The 17,690-nt window shown below is 43.9% G+C and overlaps 1 protein-coding gene across 4 annotated transcripts in view; it reads left to right on the top strand.

Annotated features, from left to right (window-relative positions):
• The window catches only part of robo1 (roundabout, axon guidance receptor, homolog 1 (Drosophila)), a 229,963-nt gene that overhangs the window by 190,527 nt on the left and 21,746 nt on the right, over window positions 1-17,690 (top strand). For 3 of the 4 annotated variants that reach the window (XM_030743754.1, XM_030743752.1, XM_030743755.1), the window contains 14 exons: window positions 915-1,035; window positions 1,795-1,933; window positions 2,090-2,217; window positions 6,190-6,198; window positions 7,185-7,309; window positions 7,530-7,701; window positions 9,276-9,481; window positions 11,214-11,295; window positions 11,486-11,654; window positions 11,742-11,908; window positions 12,024-12,145; window positions 13,857-14,088; window positions 14,895-15,016; window positions 16,464-16,635. In XM_030743754.1, coding sequence (XP_030599614.1) covers window positions 915-1,035; window positions 1,795-1,933; window positions 2,090-2,217; window positions 6,190-6,198; window positions 7,185-7,309; window positions 7,530-7,701; window positions 9,276-9,481; window positions 11,214-11,295; window positions 11,486-11,654; window positions 11,742-11,908; window positions 12,024-12,145; window positions 13,857-14,088; window positions 14,895-15,016; window positions 16,464-16,635 — 1,966 coding nt within the window. The remainder of the gene's footprint in view (window positions 1-914; window positions 1,036-1,794; window positions 1,934-2,089; window positions 2,218-6,189; window positions 6,199-7,184; window positions 7,310-7,529; window positions 7,702-9,275; window positions 9,482-11,213; window positions 11,296-11,485; window positions 11,655-11,741; window positions 11,909-12,023; window positions 12,146-13,856; window positions 14,089-14,894; window positions 15,017-16,463; window positions 16,636-17,690) is intronic. The other variant, XM_030743753.1, reaches the window with a different exon arrangement.

Raw genomic sequence — 17,690 nt, 5'->3', positions numbered from 1 at the left:
CATGTGTAATAGGGCTTAACATGGTGGTCATGGCTAAAGCAGATTTTTGCAATCTTGTGAGTCAAGTTCTCTGTCAGGGCTTCTCTAATGAAGCTATCAGTTACATGCTTGCAGGGGGTGGTCCAGGTCTTGCGGGCTGATGTGTGCATTGAAAACCTTAAGCTTTATCAAGACACAGAGATCACTGGTGCACCATGCTATTGTCTGCGTCTCTGCTGACTGGCATGGTTGTCAGCAGAGAGTAGGGCTGAGGGCCCTGTGCTGGGACCGGGACTGCTTTTCCAACTGCCTGAGAACAAAGCATCTCCTCTGGCCTGTAATCAAAGCCCTGGGAAATAACAGACATGACATTCACCTGGACAAACACACAAATTCTCCTCTGTGTGTGTGTGTAGTTCATGTGTGCTTGAATGAATGTCCACTTGCTCTCACTCGTAGTTTTATGCACATACAGGGAAAAAAAAGAGAAAAATCCCTCAGGTGTTACCTCGGGGACCTGTGGTTATGCTGGCTTTGGAAAGTATTCTTTGGCTTGGCTTACTCTGAGGAGAAGCAGGCCGACTGATAGTGGCTTAGGCTCCAAGCTGAATGTGACTGGAAACAGCACAAAACGACTAAAAACTAAGTAGTCCGGGTGGCCCGTGTCTGTAAACTCAGAGCAAAAACCCAATAAAAACCCTCTTTCACATCAAGCCATTATGCTCGTGAGTGCATTTTATCTCGGTGCTGTAATGGGCTTTTGGTACGTAAATGCTCTCAGGAATTCTTGAGTGCAATCAGGAAATGTTTTCTAATGTTTGGGCTTTGCTGTTTTCTGTTTTCTCAGTGTCAACAACGAGCCCCAAGTGTCTCTCAGACTAATATTGCTGTTTTTCTCTCCATACTGAGCCTATCACCTTCTCTTGCTTTCACAGATACGTGGAGGGAAACTGATGATTACAAATGCCCGGAAGAGCGATGCTGGGAAGTATGTGTGCGTCGGCACAAATATGGTTGGAGAACGTGAAAGTGAAATAGCAGAACTTACAGTGCTTGGTATGAAAACTTTATTTTCTATTGGAGAACCTCAACTTGTCTTCTTTTTCCTGTTTCTAAGGCAACCCCAAAAAACATGCAGATCCACAGTTTTTTTGTTTTTTGTTTTTTTGGTCTGCAGCATAAAACAGAATCCAGATGTTAAGCTATGATTGTCTCCCTCCCAGGGTACTAAATGGTGTCACTGACCTTTATCAGATGGAGAGTGAGATTAGCTCCAATCTCACACTTCATTATGAATCTCAGCTGCATCACCATGAGTGACCTCTGACCCTGATTGTCTCCTCTGTGCTAAGCGTGGGGCATGTCCAGACTCCTGATTTTAGTACATCTGCTTCACTTTTTTATTTCCTGTCTTCAGGAAAAAACAAACAAACAAACAAAGCTCACTTTGTCAAGATTTAAAAAAAAAAAAAAAAAATTGAAAAAAATAATAAACTGAGAATGAGGGTGGCTCCTTCTACCTCCTGAGTGTCATAATCAAGAAACTCTTTAACTATAAATTCTGCTTCATTTGCAAATAAAAATATGCTAGCACCACACATCAATATTTTGTATTAAAGGGGAAGGGGAAGATGCAGTAAAGAAGAATAGAGAAAATGGTGAACAGAGAGGAAGGCAAAGCAAATAGAAACTGCATTATAATAATGATATATACACTAATAGCTCAGTTTAGTAAATAAAAACAAAACACCTGCCTTAAATGACTGAAGGGCTGCTCTGTGGAGTTCATTTGTGTGCTTTTACTCATCTCCGCAGAGCGTCCCAGCTTTGTCCGTCGCCCGAGCAGCCAGGTGGTGTTAGTGGACCAAAGTGTAGAGTTCAGGTGCGAGGCCCGTGGCGATCCCGTTCCCACTGTGCGCTGGAAGAAAGATGATGGTGACCTGCCGAAAGGAAGGTATGACTCATCTACCGGTCCCCTTTCATCCCACGGTACCTTCCTAAGTCACACGCTCCCTCTCTTTGTTTGATCTACCCCCACTTTTGTCTTTGTCTGCAACTGTTTTTGTGTCTCTGACAACATGTGATAAACGAGTAACTGTTTTTAATCTAGGTATGAGATCCGGGAGGACCACACCCTGAAGATCCGTCGTCTGGTCTCAGCTGATGTGGGCTCATACACGTGTGTGGCGGAGAACATGGTGGGCAAGGCGGAGGCATCGGCTACGCTCACCGTCCACGGTAAGGCAGAGTACTCCTACAATCCTACAAATATATTATTCACGGCCCCTCAGACAGCTGTTCTGAATTCATTTCCGTTTTGGGTTATTGTTCTGCCTGATTTAAATGCAATTTAGCCCGGCCACGGTGCAATAATGGCCTTCAGCTTTAGTGCTACATGGTCATCGCTTCCAACTATTCTCTCTCAATTAGCTGATTGATTTCTAATAAAACAAAACGCAAAAATCCATAACAGCTGTAGAGTTGTGCATATGGGAGCTCAACAGTAATCGATTTCATTTGGTCGATACAAGTGGCATTTCTCTGGAGGCCTGCCTTCCTTCATGTTTTAAGACATACTGTACTATTTGTGAAACTATGGAATATCTTTGTGTCTCCAGTGGCCCTCTCCACTGGATGTCTTATTAGCACAGTTGGAATATAAAGCAGCTGGTCACAGAGTGTGAACATTCAGAAAGAAACCATTCAGAGGAATTGGGGGCTGGGATCACCCCCAGAAGCCTCCTGAGAATCAGAGGAACACAGAGACCATTTAACAGCAAACTAAAGGGAATGCTGGGAGTCGGGAAGAAGGAAGGGGGGGCTTAGTGGTGTTGGATGGAGGGTTAGTGAGTATGTTGGTCATGGAGGTGGCTCACCAGTGATGCAGAACAGGTTGGGATTTGGGGCTGGGGCCAATTGTGGTGAAGAGCATAGGGGGGGAAGAATTCTCTACTGAGGTCAGTCATATTAATGTCACCACCAGCCGTCTGCTCAGCCGAGATTTAAAGAGACAAGGCAATTCTATTCCTCTGCCAACCCCCACATGCAAAAACAGATACTTCATCTTCACATGGCTACCCTTTACAATTATTTCTTGCTTTTCTCCGCAAGACAGCAATCTTTAGATTGGTTTTGGGAGCAAGATTAGGCACACCTGCCAATAAACCCGTCAATAAATCTGCTTCTCTTATTGCCTTTTTTCATTCTCTCTCTCTCTCTCTCCCTGAAGAAAAAGCTTAGTTAATGAAAGGGAACAGCATTGATGCACCAGTTCAATAAGCTGCTCTCCTGAGTAAGGGTCATATTTGAAATTCTAAAACCTCTCCTGTCCTGAGTGGAAATTAAATGTCTTAACCTAAGGCCAGTTCCCTGCTGTGTGGAGAAGAGCAGCAAGGCCCCGACCCTCTTTTCATACATTACTGTATGCCTTAAACTGACTATATATCAGAAAAAAAGGGGGGGGGGAAACACCTCTACAGAGTTAGAAGCCAAATGCAATATTTTTTTTCCAGTGGAAAACCAGGTGAAAAGCATGAAACCTTGACCCGAGGCTGATGCCTAAACCAAAGTTCCTAGAATCATTTCCATCGACTCTTCAGATCCTTGAGTTTCACGAGTTTTATTCAGACCAGGACATGAGGAGGCCATCGAGGTTGTGGCCACTGAGTAGTCCGGCTAATTAAAGACAAGCAGGCCACAGTCCCACGCCCGGAAATGACATGCTTCTAATTACAGATGTGGGCACGGGAATGGAGAAAAAAAAGCTGGGTAATTGTAGGTCTAAGCAGGCCAAAGTAGAGTAAACGATGTATAGGTAGTAAGAAGTCGCTGTAGCACTGAAGACAACAGTATTGTGGGGGGGGCAGACGTTTAGCCTGCGGGTTTAGCGGGCATTGCTGTTGCCCTGCATCAGAAGGCAAAGTAGGGCAAGACTGCCAAGCCTCTGTAACAATAACTGAGAAGTTAAGGGGCATTTAAGGATGAAGTGCAATTAATATAAAGATTCTTTGAACTTCCAAATGTGTGGTCATGTGTAAATGCATGATAAAACCAGTTTAATTAAAACTGGATTTAAAAAAAAAAAAAAGAAAGATGGTTAAATGTAGAAGTCATTTCCTACAATGTCATTATGAAAAGTCTTTATCATTGCAGCTGATTGAGCAAAAATATTAGAACTATAGCAAGACACACAGCATTAAAGATACTGGCCTTCAAAGCTAATCTCTTTTAGAGTGTTTCTGAGAAGAATCCTGTTCCGTACGGATGGAGAGATTTTCACACTTTCCGTGCTCAGATTGTCGGCGAACAATGACGACATTGTGAAAGTGGCGCCTGGAGCTGTTTTTCTTTCAATGCGCTCTGCTCTCATTACTTAACTTAATCAGTGAATTATTGTCAAACACATGTGTTTGTCGGTCGGGTACAGCTCCTCTGGACTTATAAATATGTCAAGTAAAATATCCATTTGATTGATGGAAGAAACACAGAATTGGCCGAGTCACTGGCTCTATTTATGCATTGACTGTAAAATTGTTTAATCTAAGCCACGTGAGAATGCAGTACTGAGACGTGTTGTTCAGGTATTTGTTACACTGTGAGAATATAAGGCCTAGAATATGTGAGAATTAGAAAAACAATGTTGATGCAGTATGTTTGTTAATTAAAGTTTACTAGTTGATGCCATAGGAGTTTAAACATTGTTTCAGATTGTGGTGAATAGAATAAAAAAATAAATAAAATAACTCAACGTGTTATTTTTCTCAGCTGGTTAAGTTTGTCCTTAGCCGTGATTTATGTGCAGAAAGGCCTTGAATGCGATGGTGGTCCCCAGAGCAGCGCTGCTAATAACCCATGTAAAGGGTCTGGAAGGAGACTTGGAACTCGTGCCAAAAGCGAGTGAATGAGAGGAACGTTCCCGTCGGCTTTTTGGGTGCAGTTACAGTGATAATAAATACCAAAACCTGCGATAATAAATATTTGTCTGTTGTTGTGGAGAACTCCATTTCGGCTCATCTACAGAATACAAAATCTCAGCAAGGGACAAAATAAAGTATGATGTACATGTCCCAGTGGGAGCTGCTATTAATCAGGCCAAATCCGCTGCATGCAGCCCTGACTCTTGTGTTGATGACAGGCCCACTGAACAGCAGCCCCGATCAAATCCCCATAAATATCTCTGTTGTGGTCTTTGGTGCACAGTCTGCCTCCTGTCGGGCCGGATGCCACAGTGCTCAGTACGTTTTCCTTGGGCTGCTCTGATCAGCTTATCGATGGACTAACCTCTGCGATGTGAGCCAGAAGAAGGCCCACAAGAAAGTAGCCAGGTCAGATTTAAAGATCACCCCTCGCTCCAGGTCCACATCTGTGATCACAGCAGCATGGGGAGAGGTAGGGTTACCCAATTAAAGGCTTAGACGCACATGAATGGGTGTGTGGAAGTGTTGCAAGGGAGGGGAAGCTCTGTATTTGTGGGTGTGTATGCTCACATGAATTGTGTGTTTCTGGAGCATTTCACACAAGGATAGTGTTGAGCGTCTTCTAGGTGTGTTTGATGTGCGTCCTTATTTGCATTTTAAAGGCCAGCGATAGGCAGGGGGAGGAGGAAGAGGTCGGTCATTACTCTGACTGACAGCATTTATGTTTCCGAGGGAGCCGTTGAAGCAGACAGATTAGATAAGGTGAGTGATTGGCTGAGGGAGATTTATGGTCAGAGAGTAACAGTTAACACTCACCTTGTATTTTTATGGTCCAGGCGTACATTTGCAAGGCTGTGTTTGAGGGGCTGGGACGTTAGCCGCTCCTAAGGGTGCTCTAAACCTCATTAAGGGTGTAGGGATGTTCACCTTCACACAACACCTGGAACAAGAGGAAAAGGATAAACAAAGCATGATGTTGCTGAGCATAAAACATCTGGCCTGTGTGCTTTTTTAATTTAACTTAGTCTGCCATTTTCCCCCTGTCCTTGAACACCTCCAAATATTAAAAGCACACCGAATCAGATGCTTCATGTGTGAATGTATTTGAATGCCTTCCTGACTCACTTCACTGTATGTCATCATATGTTCCCTAGGATTTGAGTGGAGAGTGAAATATGACATGTTTTATTGATGATGCCATGCTTATCTGTACATGTGGACATCAGATCATGCTGTTTATTATTTATTTATTCATCTTTGGGTTTTTGTTGTTGTGTTTTTGTTTCCTTTTTAGTCGTGTCTGGTAAGTTGAAATGTCACCCGTCACCTATTCACCGCCCTGACAGAGACAGGAAGCTGTCACAACCCCACTCCATTCTCCTCACATCACTTCTCCACCCTCCAATCAGCACTCATGTTTCAGTTGTCACGGGCAACAGTGGCAAAAGGACATTAATGGGTAAAAATAAAAAAAATAAATAAAAAAGTATGCTCATCTTGGGCCTCCAAGGTAAAGCAGCATCATTTCATTCTATTATTTTCCCTTTTTTATGCATTACCCAAACCCCATCTTATTCATGGACAAATTATGTCTGTATTTCAAGTGACAGTTTTCAGATTGCCTTTCCTATGTATTATACAGCCACTGTGTTAAAAAAAAAAAAAAAAAAAGAAAATGTGTGCAGAGTTGTATGATTTGTGGGCATATCCAGAGTGCTTTTGAAATAAATGTGTAAACTGGCCTGCCTCTCGACCTCTACATTCAGGTCGTGCGTCCTCACATAGAGACCTAGACCAGTGTCACCATATGACATTGGTCTGTGTCACCACACTTTGTTCTGAGATGGACTTTGTCATTAACATGCATGGATACTGCATTGTGGTTGAGGTCTGCACTACTGGAGGGTGTCAGCATGGACAGATGGCTTAAATTTATTCCCCATTTCCATGTAAATTTTAATGGTCCATGTCCTTGCCCATGCAAATGAGGGGCATGGGAGTGAGCCCTGTTTTTTTTCTATTCATTACAACAATAATATGCTTGCATTTTTGCATTTGATCAGCGTACTGTTTGATCTGCTGTGCACACAACAAACAAAGTTTTGAAAGTGAGCCAGATTCGTCAAGAACAGATTTGAATACAAGAACAGTGGCCTGCAGTTAGATTTCTTTTGTCTTTTATTCATATAACCCAGACCCCCTTGTAACTATAATAATTGTGATTAAATATAATATGTTATGGCATGTTTGCCTATTCATCGGCTAACCGTTCTCATGGCTGTCCTCCAGTGCCTCCAGCATTTGTGATAAGACCGAGGAACCAGGTGGTTGGAGTTGGGAGAACTGTCACCTTCCAGTGTGAGGCCACTGGAAACCCACAACCGGCCATTTTCTGGCAGCGGGAAGGCAGTCAGGTAAATAAACTAAACTGCAGTAAAAAGTTTTCATCTCAAATCCCATTCCAAGCTTTGGAAATGACTGTTTGCAGACTTGGTTCATGTGATAGCTCACCCTTTAAGACAAATGCCTGCCTGCCTGCCATTTTTAGAATGAAATCTTCCATCTGTCCAGTTGATTTGCTCCAAGCAGACACTAAAATGATGACCATATGTGATCTGTTTCCATCCTTTCCAGAACTTGCTGTTCTCCTACCAACCTCCTCAACCCTCCAGCCGATTTTCTGTATCGCAGACCGGAGATCTGACCATCACTGATGCTGAGCGCTCAGACATGGGATACTACAGCTGCCAGGCCCTCAACATTGCTGGCAGCGTGATCACCAAGGCTCTGCTAGAGGTCACAGATGGTAGGCGAACTTCTTTTAAACACGCTTCCTGCAGAGAGAATTAGGAACGGTGGGAGACAATTAGGAGGGATAGATTTTGGAATTTCAGATAATCTTTGGTTCATGAGTATAATGCTGTTCAAATGTAATGCTGCGGCTGTGCTTTAGAGCATATTAATATCCAAACTGAGGTTTGTGAGGTTTGGTCTGGCCAGTTTGTTGTGTTCCTGTCAGAGGTAGAGACTCTCTGGTGCCTGTGCACCCAGACCGTGGCGCAGTATTTGGCTTCGCTGGCTTCACGCTGGCTAATGTCTCCTTCTGTATTCCATGGCTGGCTTGCTGCTGTCGACTGTTGGAAGACTGTAGCCGTGTGGTGAGGTCTGGATTGGGTCCTCTAATTACCCTGCTAGCCAATCCCTGACAGCCTGGTGGACTAACCTTGGCTTCATTTCCACCATTCCCACAGTGATTTGGGCAGCTATTAGTCTGTCTATGACACACCTAGATTTATCCCTTCATTTAACAAATGTCCTTCTTCATTTAAGACCTACAATGGTATGCTCCAAATCTACGTCCTCTCCTCTCTCTCATTCTGTCGTGCTCTCTGGATAATAATAACAGTTATTAAAGCGAGCAGGCCGCTCTGAGGCCACCACTTCTCCTCAGGCGGATTTGGTAATTACAGGTCATGCTGACAGTGTTTTAGTAATTGCACCATCCTCGGCACAAAAGCAAAGACAAAGCAGCCCGCAGATTACACCGCAGCATGGTTCTCAAGATCTGTGCACACATACATACATCATCATGTGTTGCCTTTACACTGTGTTAGATATTAATTTGAGTTCTCCTCCCTGAATACAACTTGCTAGTAAATCAGTGGGCCTAACAGCACTGGTCATCAATAGTGCAATGAATAATAATGATGATCAGAGGGAGGCAGAAACCCGTAGTAGGAATATGATAAATCACAAGCAGCAGAAATGATTTAAAGTCGTCTGCCGTTTTCGGTGCTTTTGCTGTCAAATGCACGATTTTTCTGTTTCTTTGTTTGATTTTGTGTTGGACACCTGGGGTCCACGGGCTGTGAGCCAGGGAGGAGTTTAAACATCCTCACGTTAATACCTTTGTCTGTTCTGGCTAGATGTTTTTTAAGCCTTTTTTCCCCCCCGTTTGGTGTTTTATGGTGGGGGGATGGGCCAGGGAAGTGTTGGCTGAAAAGCGTTTTTTTTATGTATACTGCTCGGCGTCTGGTAGATATGCAGCAAGAGGACTGAAGTATCTGAGGCGCTTTCATTTTAATTACACTGTTTTTATTTGGCTGAGTTGGACTCCTGCTGTTGAATGATTAGAAAATTGCTTCCAGTTTTTAAAATTGAATTTAATTCCTCTCCTGCTACCATTGCAGTTTTCACATTCTTTCATTGTTACAGGGTTGTTTGCCCGATTCTCAGTCTATACCTTTTTGTGTGTTTACTCCCACAAGCTGGATATAATTGACTCAATCCTGTGTTGCTTCTCTCCCTGCTACACCACATGAAACCTTCACAGATTTGCGCCATCCACATAATTGCCCATTTTCCTTCCTGCCTCCACAGTTGTGTCAGACCGCCCGCCACCAGTCATCCGCCAGGGCCCAACCAATCAGACGGTGGCTGTGGACGGTACAGTGGTCCTCAACTGTGTTACATCTGGTAATCCAACACCCACCGTCCTGTGGAGGAAGGATGGCGTCTTAGTGTCCACACATGACTCCAGGGTCAAGCAGATGGACACAGGTGCACTCCAGATACGCTATGCAAAGGTAAAACACCTGGATACATGTAAAAGAAAAAAAAAAATGCCCAGCACCCTTTTTAGCATCAAGCAAAGTTATCAGTCAGTGTAGTACCGACCACTGTTTTCACTCGGAATCTGTTAACTCACATGTATTTCTGTACAACTATATATAATACATGGTTTCCTATGAAGATTCTTTTCTCAATCAATTTAAAATAAGCTTCAAGGTTCTCCATATCACATGCATAATGTGCCTGGCACACCCCTGCTGGTTGGTAAATAAAGCATGTGTTGCCTGCCAGCAGCCAGCCCTCGGTGGGCTGTCAGTCAGTTGCCGCAGATCTGAAACGGAGTCTGTGAAGTTGAACAGTCTGTAGTTCTTGTCAGTCAGCAGGCGCAGTGGGCTGCGCGCACGTGTGCGCACATGTATGTGTCATGGCAAGCTGTGTGACACACTCATAGGTAGAGACAAGAAGGGCGCGCTGACGTGTCTTCCAGATGGAGGCGTCACGGGGTCAGAGTTCGCGTCATTTTGTGGCGTTCTGATGAATGCCGGCACGCCTTGTGGTGACAAGATTGCAGCGTGATTGGGCCGCCAGGCAGGAAGGAGATGCATCTGAACCCCTTCCCCTGCTGTAGAAGAGTAAACTCTGCAGGCACTTTATATTAATGGACTTGTCATTTGCACCAGAGAAGATTTTAATGAAGACGTTTTTGATGTGTGGGGGGGATATGTTGTATTCATATGGTTTTGTGGGCATTCCTGTTCCAGATTTTCTTCCTATTCTCACAAGAAAAAGCACACGTTGAGGTTTGTTGACAGGACACGCTTACACTGCATTATTTATATCTCTTTCAGTTTTACTGTTTTACTTTGCCTAAACATAAGCACAGTAGTCCTCAGCATACTATCAATCACTGACAAACTGTAATAGAATTATTAGTCTAAAGCAGAGACACAGACCGCAGACGTTTTTAAAACTGTACCCCATTTATTTATTTTTTAGTTTATTGTTTTATTAGCATGCTACTGAGCTGAATATCTTACAAACTTCTCAACAGATTTCGGTTAAACTGGGAGGAAATTCAGGCTATGAGCCAAGAAATTCTGATTTGTTTTTGGTTGGGATCCAGACTCAGGTGACAGTCCAGAAGAACAGGTGTTTCTTCAGTTTTATCTTGAATTTCTGTATTCTGATTGAAAGAAATCTGGCAGAATCTTAAATCAAATGCATTAATAGAATATTAAAAACAAACTGCAGCCTTGTTGGTGAGAGAGATGAGCAGATTTCCAGTTATGCCCAGTTCCACAAATGTGGTACACCGTCGATCACATTTTCTAAAACACAACAAAGTTATATTTTCAAACACATGAATAATCAACACACATCACATGTGTTGCACAGAGCAGTCACTTTCATGTTTGGTATTCAGGTGGATGGCAAAGAGAGAAAAGGTCTCCAATTAGTGTATGATCCTGTGAAAATCTTTTCCATTTGAGTAGGAATGCTCTGCCACTTTTGGCCTTTCCAGCTGCTTTCCCCCAGTTTCTGCTCAAAAGGAGATGATACTGAGATTATCAGGCAATGACAGCTGCCTACTACCGACTCCTTCAGCATGCCAATAAGCAGAGCGGTGATGGTGGGGTGGAGATAACAAGGGGCAGAGCCCAGTTCAGGAAACCGTGGGACACATTTAAATAATTTCCATTTAAACAAATATCCTCCCCTCTCCTCCTCCTCTTCCTTCTTCTCCAGCTCAGTGACACTGGCACCTACACCTGCATTGCCTCCACACCCAGTGGAGAGGCCTCTTGGAAAGCCTATTTAGAGGTCCAAGGTAAGGCTAACCACTTCACTAGCAAGTGTATTGCTTTTTTTTTTTTTAAATATTGGTGACTGTTTATTTAAACTGAGAGAGAGAACAAGAGACATAAGACTTGGAGATTTTTCACATCCCGCAGGGTTTGGGGAAAATAGCAGTAGACCAGGTTTTCCTTATTGTTTGCCTTTCTCTGCTCTGCATTTAGAATTCGGGGCCCCGATCCAGCCAAACAGGCCTACTGACCCAAACCTGATCCCCAGTGCTCCTTCCAAACCCGAGGTCACCGATGTTACCCGTAGCTCCGTCGCCCTTTCCTGGAAACCTAACCTTAATGCTGGAGCCACGCCCACCTCCTATATCATAGAAGCCTTCAGGTAAAGCTTGACCACGAACAGACTAATAACTAGAGGGCTTCATTCCAACCCTTTTAAATCCTAATTCTCTCTGTGGTGTGTCCACAGTCATGCATCAGGAAGCAGCTGGCAGACCTTGGCAGAGCATGTGAAAACTGAGTCATTTGTACTGAAGGGCTTGAAGCCCAGTGCAGTCTACCTCTTCTTAGTACGGGCAGCCAATGCCTATGGACTGAGCGATCCCAGTCCAATCACTGATGCTGTGAAAACACAAGGTGAGGACTATGTATTAAATTCTTATTGATATGAATATATAATACCGTTTCATTTGGGTTTTTCTGCAGTTTAAAATATGACAATTATTTTTATCTTATGTTTGCCTGCAAACAGATATCCCTCCCACCAGTCAGGGTGTGGACCATCGTCAGATTCAGAGGGAGTTAGGAGACGTGGTCATCCACCTGCACAACCCCACTATTCTTTCCTCCTCATCTGTCAGGGTTCAGTGGACGGTGAGTATGATTTTAGCAGTGAATGGACTGTTGTCACTTGGTTTTTTTTTTTCTCAGGATCAGATTGCAGTGTGGATCTTTGGTATAGCTAGTCACTAAAGCTTCAAGGTTAGTTTAGAGATATGCCCACGGTCGATTTGTCAGACCGCTCAGCCGAGCAGATGTACTAACGTCCTAGCACCCTACGGAGAAAGGACACTGCAGAAAGCAGCCCGGAACCCAGTCCAAGTGTTCTTAGTGTCCATCTGGCATCAGCCTGAACTGGTCAGCTGGCCAGAAACCAAAAGTCTGCAGCTCCGTCCACAGTGGACCACTCAACCACCCAAAAGCTAGACTGCAGAGCTCAACCTCCTGCAACTCGTCATGTAGTGCTATATAACAGTGTGTGCCATGCCAGGCTGTGCCCTCTCAGATTGAAAACACTTGACGGCTGTTAAAATAATACGAGTGAGAAGGAAGAAGCTGCCAACTCATGCTCTTAAGTGGAAATGGCTTACAGATGTTAAAATGGATAGGTGGGTGAGGAAGAAGTAGAAACAGCAGCTAGTGGTGATTTTTTTTTTTCTTTTCTTTGCTGGTACAAGCTGAATAATAAGTACCAATATCCTTTTGAAATGATCTGGCAACTGTATCTTTTGGGGACAATGCAAATATATTTTTGCACTCCGCTGACTTCCTTGCATAGCAGACATTAGAGTGCGGGATGGGTCACCGAAGGGTAAAAACAATCCCAGTTTTGTCTTTTTGACACAAGGCCACCCCAGCATTCCCAGGTATTACGAAGTGCCATAGTGAGTGATGGATGGGGCTGAGGAAATGTATAAAGGATACTGACATGTCAAGACTGATTTAAAGCTTTACTGCCCAGTTACTCTGTCTCGCTGGAATGTTCCAGTAAAACACATGACAGGAGCGAGCACCACAGTTTCCTTGTTTTGTGGGGTTAAATCTATTCTCAATGTGCAGTTTCTTGGTTTTACATTTTCCTTTGTGTTGTGGTAAATGGTTGCACAGTTTTCAGCCTAATGAAGACCACCTGAGCCGGCAGCATATTTTATGGGGGAGGGATAAAGAAATCACTAAAATCTTTACAAGCCAGTGCTGCCTGCCTTCCACAGGGACTCGTAGGGATATTAGCATACTGGTTAACGGTTATTCTTTTCTTTGACCATGCTGGATGCAACATTAATTCTTAGATTAAAAAAAACTAACAGACAACTCCCTTCTAATTATTCTCTTTATTTGGCTACATCAAATGCCTTATTTATTAATTTTTTAAAACAGTCTAATTCCTGTATAAAGATGCACTTTTTTTCTTCTCTTTCCTGACTTTAGCAGTCAGCAGAGAGTAGGACAGGATGAGACAGGCAGTTCTGGGAGTCTGGGCCCTATTTAAGCAGCTCCAGACTTGGAGGAACCTTTGGCCAATGACCTCATAGTGTGGTTTGCACAAATCACTGCTGCTCCAAATGGCGCATAGACAGACATTTGAAAAGAGAAATGTAGATGTGGATGGATAAACAGAGGGCCGACGTGATGAGTTAGCACCCCATTCCATCTGCATCTGGCGTTATCGGTTGCGTGAATCCACAGTTGTCCGGTGATGCTACAGTTTGCTACGCTGCCGTATCATTTCCCACTGTTACTTGTGATGTGCATGATCAAGTCAAGCTGACACCACCTTTATCTGTGTTCATGCGGTGTTCACTAGGTGGAGCAGCAGTCCCAGTACATCCAGGGCTACAAGGTGATGTACAGGCCTTCACCAGAGGGGCAACAGAGGGGTGAATGGGCCGTGTTTGAGGTGCGAACCCCCGGGGAGGACAGCGCTGTCGTGCCGCACCTTCGGAAGGGCATCACGTATGAATTCAAAGTCCGCCCCTTCTTCAACGAATTCCAGGGAACAGACAGCGATGTCAAAATTTGCAAGACGCTGGAGGAAGGTGTGGGGGATGAGAGTGCTTCAGTGCTTGCATGCGTGCATGTTTTCATGTTTACACCGTTTTATACGCACGGCTCGCATGTGTGAGAGCATACAACAGCTGCTGGCAGCAGGCGGGATTATGTTATCGTAAACTGTGTTGTATTCACGCATACTTGGGTATGGCAAGCAATATGCAACACTCCAGTGCAAGTGTTGTACTCATTTTTCATAAGGGTGTGGTTGTGGCAGGCTTGTGAGGTTTGGTTTAAACCCAACTGCAAATTTTAATTTGTAGAGCAGAGTGTTTACTGGAGTGTGTGTGTGTTTTTGTGTGTTGCATGTGTGGGAATGTTTTGATCTTTTTCTGCTGGATTCTCCTTTTGTTTCCCATTGTGTTGATAATTGTTTCTGGAGTTCTAAACATAATGTTTGTTTTCTCATAAGCAGCAAAATGGCTCTTTGTAGCACTCACGCATGCTGTGACTTCTATTTTTTTTTTTTGTCTTTAATTGCCATCACAGGTTGGCATTCACACGCCAACATATGCCCCCCACTGTAACTGTGTGCTTTGAATAAACAGTTATTTTCTTTATACCCCCCCCCCCCCAAAAAACCTATATTTAACAGTGATTTTTCAGATAAAAAAAAAATCATAATTTTGTGAATTAGTCACTTGTTCTCACATTAGCTTTAGTCGCACACAGAGCTAAAGAAGAGATTCTGACAGCTAAATTGCACAGAGAAAGCAGGGAGAGACTGCTGGCACCTAGGGAGGGGGAAAATATCATGTATGAACATTTTTTTTCCTTTTGTCTACCTCCCCAGCCCCCAGTGCCCCTCCTCGTAAGGTTACAGTGACGGAGAGCGGGGACAATGGGACTGCCATCATCGTCTCCTGGCAACCCCCTCCAGAAGAGGAGCAGAATGGGGTGGTCCAGGAGTACAAGGTAACAAGGAAGAAAAAAACAAAACAGCCAGCAGTTACCTCAGGTCTGAGCAAGTGGGACTGCTCAGAAAGAGACACAAAGGAGACAAAACAGAGGTGTAGATGGAGCAGATAAAAGAATGACAGAGAAAGAGACAATACATAGACATGGAAAGGTAATGAATTCCTGGATGAGGCATACCTTTGTGGACCGCTCAGTGCTCTGTGTGTGCTGACAAAGGCTCAGCGGCAGGAAAGCTGGTGGAAACAGTTGTGAAACAGTGCCATCTGGTGGAGATGGCAGATTCACACATCTTGTGGTATTTCAAAGGTGAAATAGTAGCAATTAATGTTGTAGGTGTGTGTGCGTGCATGCACTTGGTAAAGATGAAATGTTTGGATTTTTATGAATCCAAGGCAGATGGTGTATTTTACAATCTCATTGTACATCCTATATAATGGCAATAAGGGCTATTCTATTCTATTCTATTCTATTCTAAGAGCACAAACTCCTGCCTGCTGTCAATAATGTGATACAGTAGAGGCATCGGTTTAAGAAGGAATCACAGCAAACTTTTAACAAAGGACATAATAAAGACACAGACCTCATTTCTGTGGTCTTGGCTGTGTTCATATGTCCTTTCTATAGCAACTCTATTAGTCCCCTTCTCTGCCTCCTTACCTGATAATGTTTGCCCTTTAATAATGGCCAGTTTTGGATAGTGCTGTCTTCTCATACATTATGCTGTGGAAGTCCTTTATTTTAATTGGAAAGCCTTTGAGTCACAGGGAATATAGGTGAGTGGCAAAAATGGAGATGAGGCAGAGGCTGTGAAAAAGTTAAGCCACAGTTAATTTTCCAGGTAAATGTTTTCTGCTGATAGACTTTAGAGTAATTTCATGGTTTTTAAGTACAGTTCGAGAGTGTTCCCTGCTCATTACTGAGCCCGGTCCCCAGCGGCACTTCTTCACACCACAATTTTTAAGATGTAGTTTCCATCACAGAAGTGCAAACACATACACGCCAGATGATGTGGGCATATTAATGTAGTTAACTGGTGGAAGGAGGTAAGCAGTAAAGAAAGCAGACTGCCAGAGGTACAGGATGTAGATGTCATACTGAGGTTAATGTATACTTTTGTGACCCTGTTGGAGTCAGTCTGTGAGGCAGCGCTGCTCCTTGGAACTGACAGCTATTAGCTTCGGCTAAAACTGAGGATCATTACTGTTTTTCACTGGTTGAAGACTGCACTGTGACATGTTATGGCTACCAGAGCTAATACTGATCCTGTGCTGAGCATATTCTGTAAAACATAGAAAGAAGTTAAAGCATGTTTTCCTACCTCAGAGATGTAACACAATACCCACTTTGTGCTAAAAGCGGCACGAGCCTATTATAAGAACACGGACTGGTGGCAGCTTATAACATTGCCTCAATTTCCACATCATCTTTGTCTCCATTATGGCAGATTTGGTGCTTGGGGAATGAGACTAGGTACCACATCAACCGTACAGTTGATGGCTCAACCTTCTCCGTGCTGATTCCCAGCCTGGCCCCGGGGATCCGCTACAGTGTGGAGGTAGCGGCCAGCACTGGTGCAGGTCCAGGGGTCAAGAGTGATGTCACTTTCTTCCAGCTCGGTGAGTAGAAACAACTGGTTCTCTCCCTCCCTTCTTTCCTTTTTTTTTAAAACATTACTTCAGTGCCTTTGTCCTCTGCCAATCCCTGCCACTGAGTGAAGCCCAAACATTTGACAAATAATTATGGCATTAATCCAGCCATCTTAAATTAAGAGCTTTACAGAAATGAGACTTAATGCCAAGCAAACAGACAGTTATGTAATACCTTTCTTTATGGGAACAGACACGAGCAAGCCTCTGCCTGTTCTCTCTGTCTTTATTATCAGCGATGTTTTAAACTATAATTGGAGAGATTACTGTCACAAAAACATCATCAAACTTGCCACAGCGGACTATGATGAGTTTGAATGACAGGGGGGGCTTATAGGGCTCTTGCATAGTCTAAAATAGTTTTAGCTACAGTAGCTGGCAGTGTGATCCACACAGGCACATTAAATTCCTGTGTGGCAGAGCTGTTGAGCTCACTGCCGCGCCCTGCTCCATTCTCCAGTCAAGGATGCAGTGTTTCTGCCTCTGCTCCGCTTCAAACAACAAAGGCAATAATGAGTCCTGGACTCCGGGCTCAGACATGACATGTTATTAATGCTAAGACACACAGCTGAGCCTGCTTCGGAGGCCGGTCGTTGTAATTTACTTATTGTTTTTTTGTTCTTTTAGTCTAGATGGACAAATATTTGGAGATATTTTGTCAGGTTTTATTCCCCAAAGCTCTGAGCTGGCCCACTCAGGAGAGAGATGGAAAACACATGAATAGCAGGATGAGGCAGAGAGAGAGAAAGAGCTCCATCTGGTTTCAAATGTGTGATTGAGTGGGCTGGGATGGGCATGAAGAAGCATTGGCTGTGACTGATACAATTTATCTCACTTGAAGAGTTCCTGTGGTGATTGTTGCCATGTTCCAACACTGCACTGGAACAATGTGCCTCGGGGACCAGCACTTCACCCAAATGCATTTGTCACACTCAGAGCTTGTATGCGTCATCCCGGCCTAGATACCTGTACAGTCCCTTGTGGGCTGCTTAGTCACATTGGCATGCTGCGTTCCCTCGGCCAGA

Source organism: Archocentrus centrarchus, chromosome 13 (genome assembly GCF_007364275.1).
Source record: "Archocentrus centrarchus isolate MPI-CPG fArcCen1 chromosome 13, fArcCen1, whole genome shotgun sequence".
NCBI lineage: Eukaryota > Metazoa > Chordata > Actinopteri > Cichliformes > Cichlidae > Archocentrus > Archocentrus centrarchus.
This window is presented reverse-complemented; position numbering and strand designations above follow the sequence as displayed.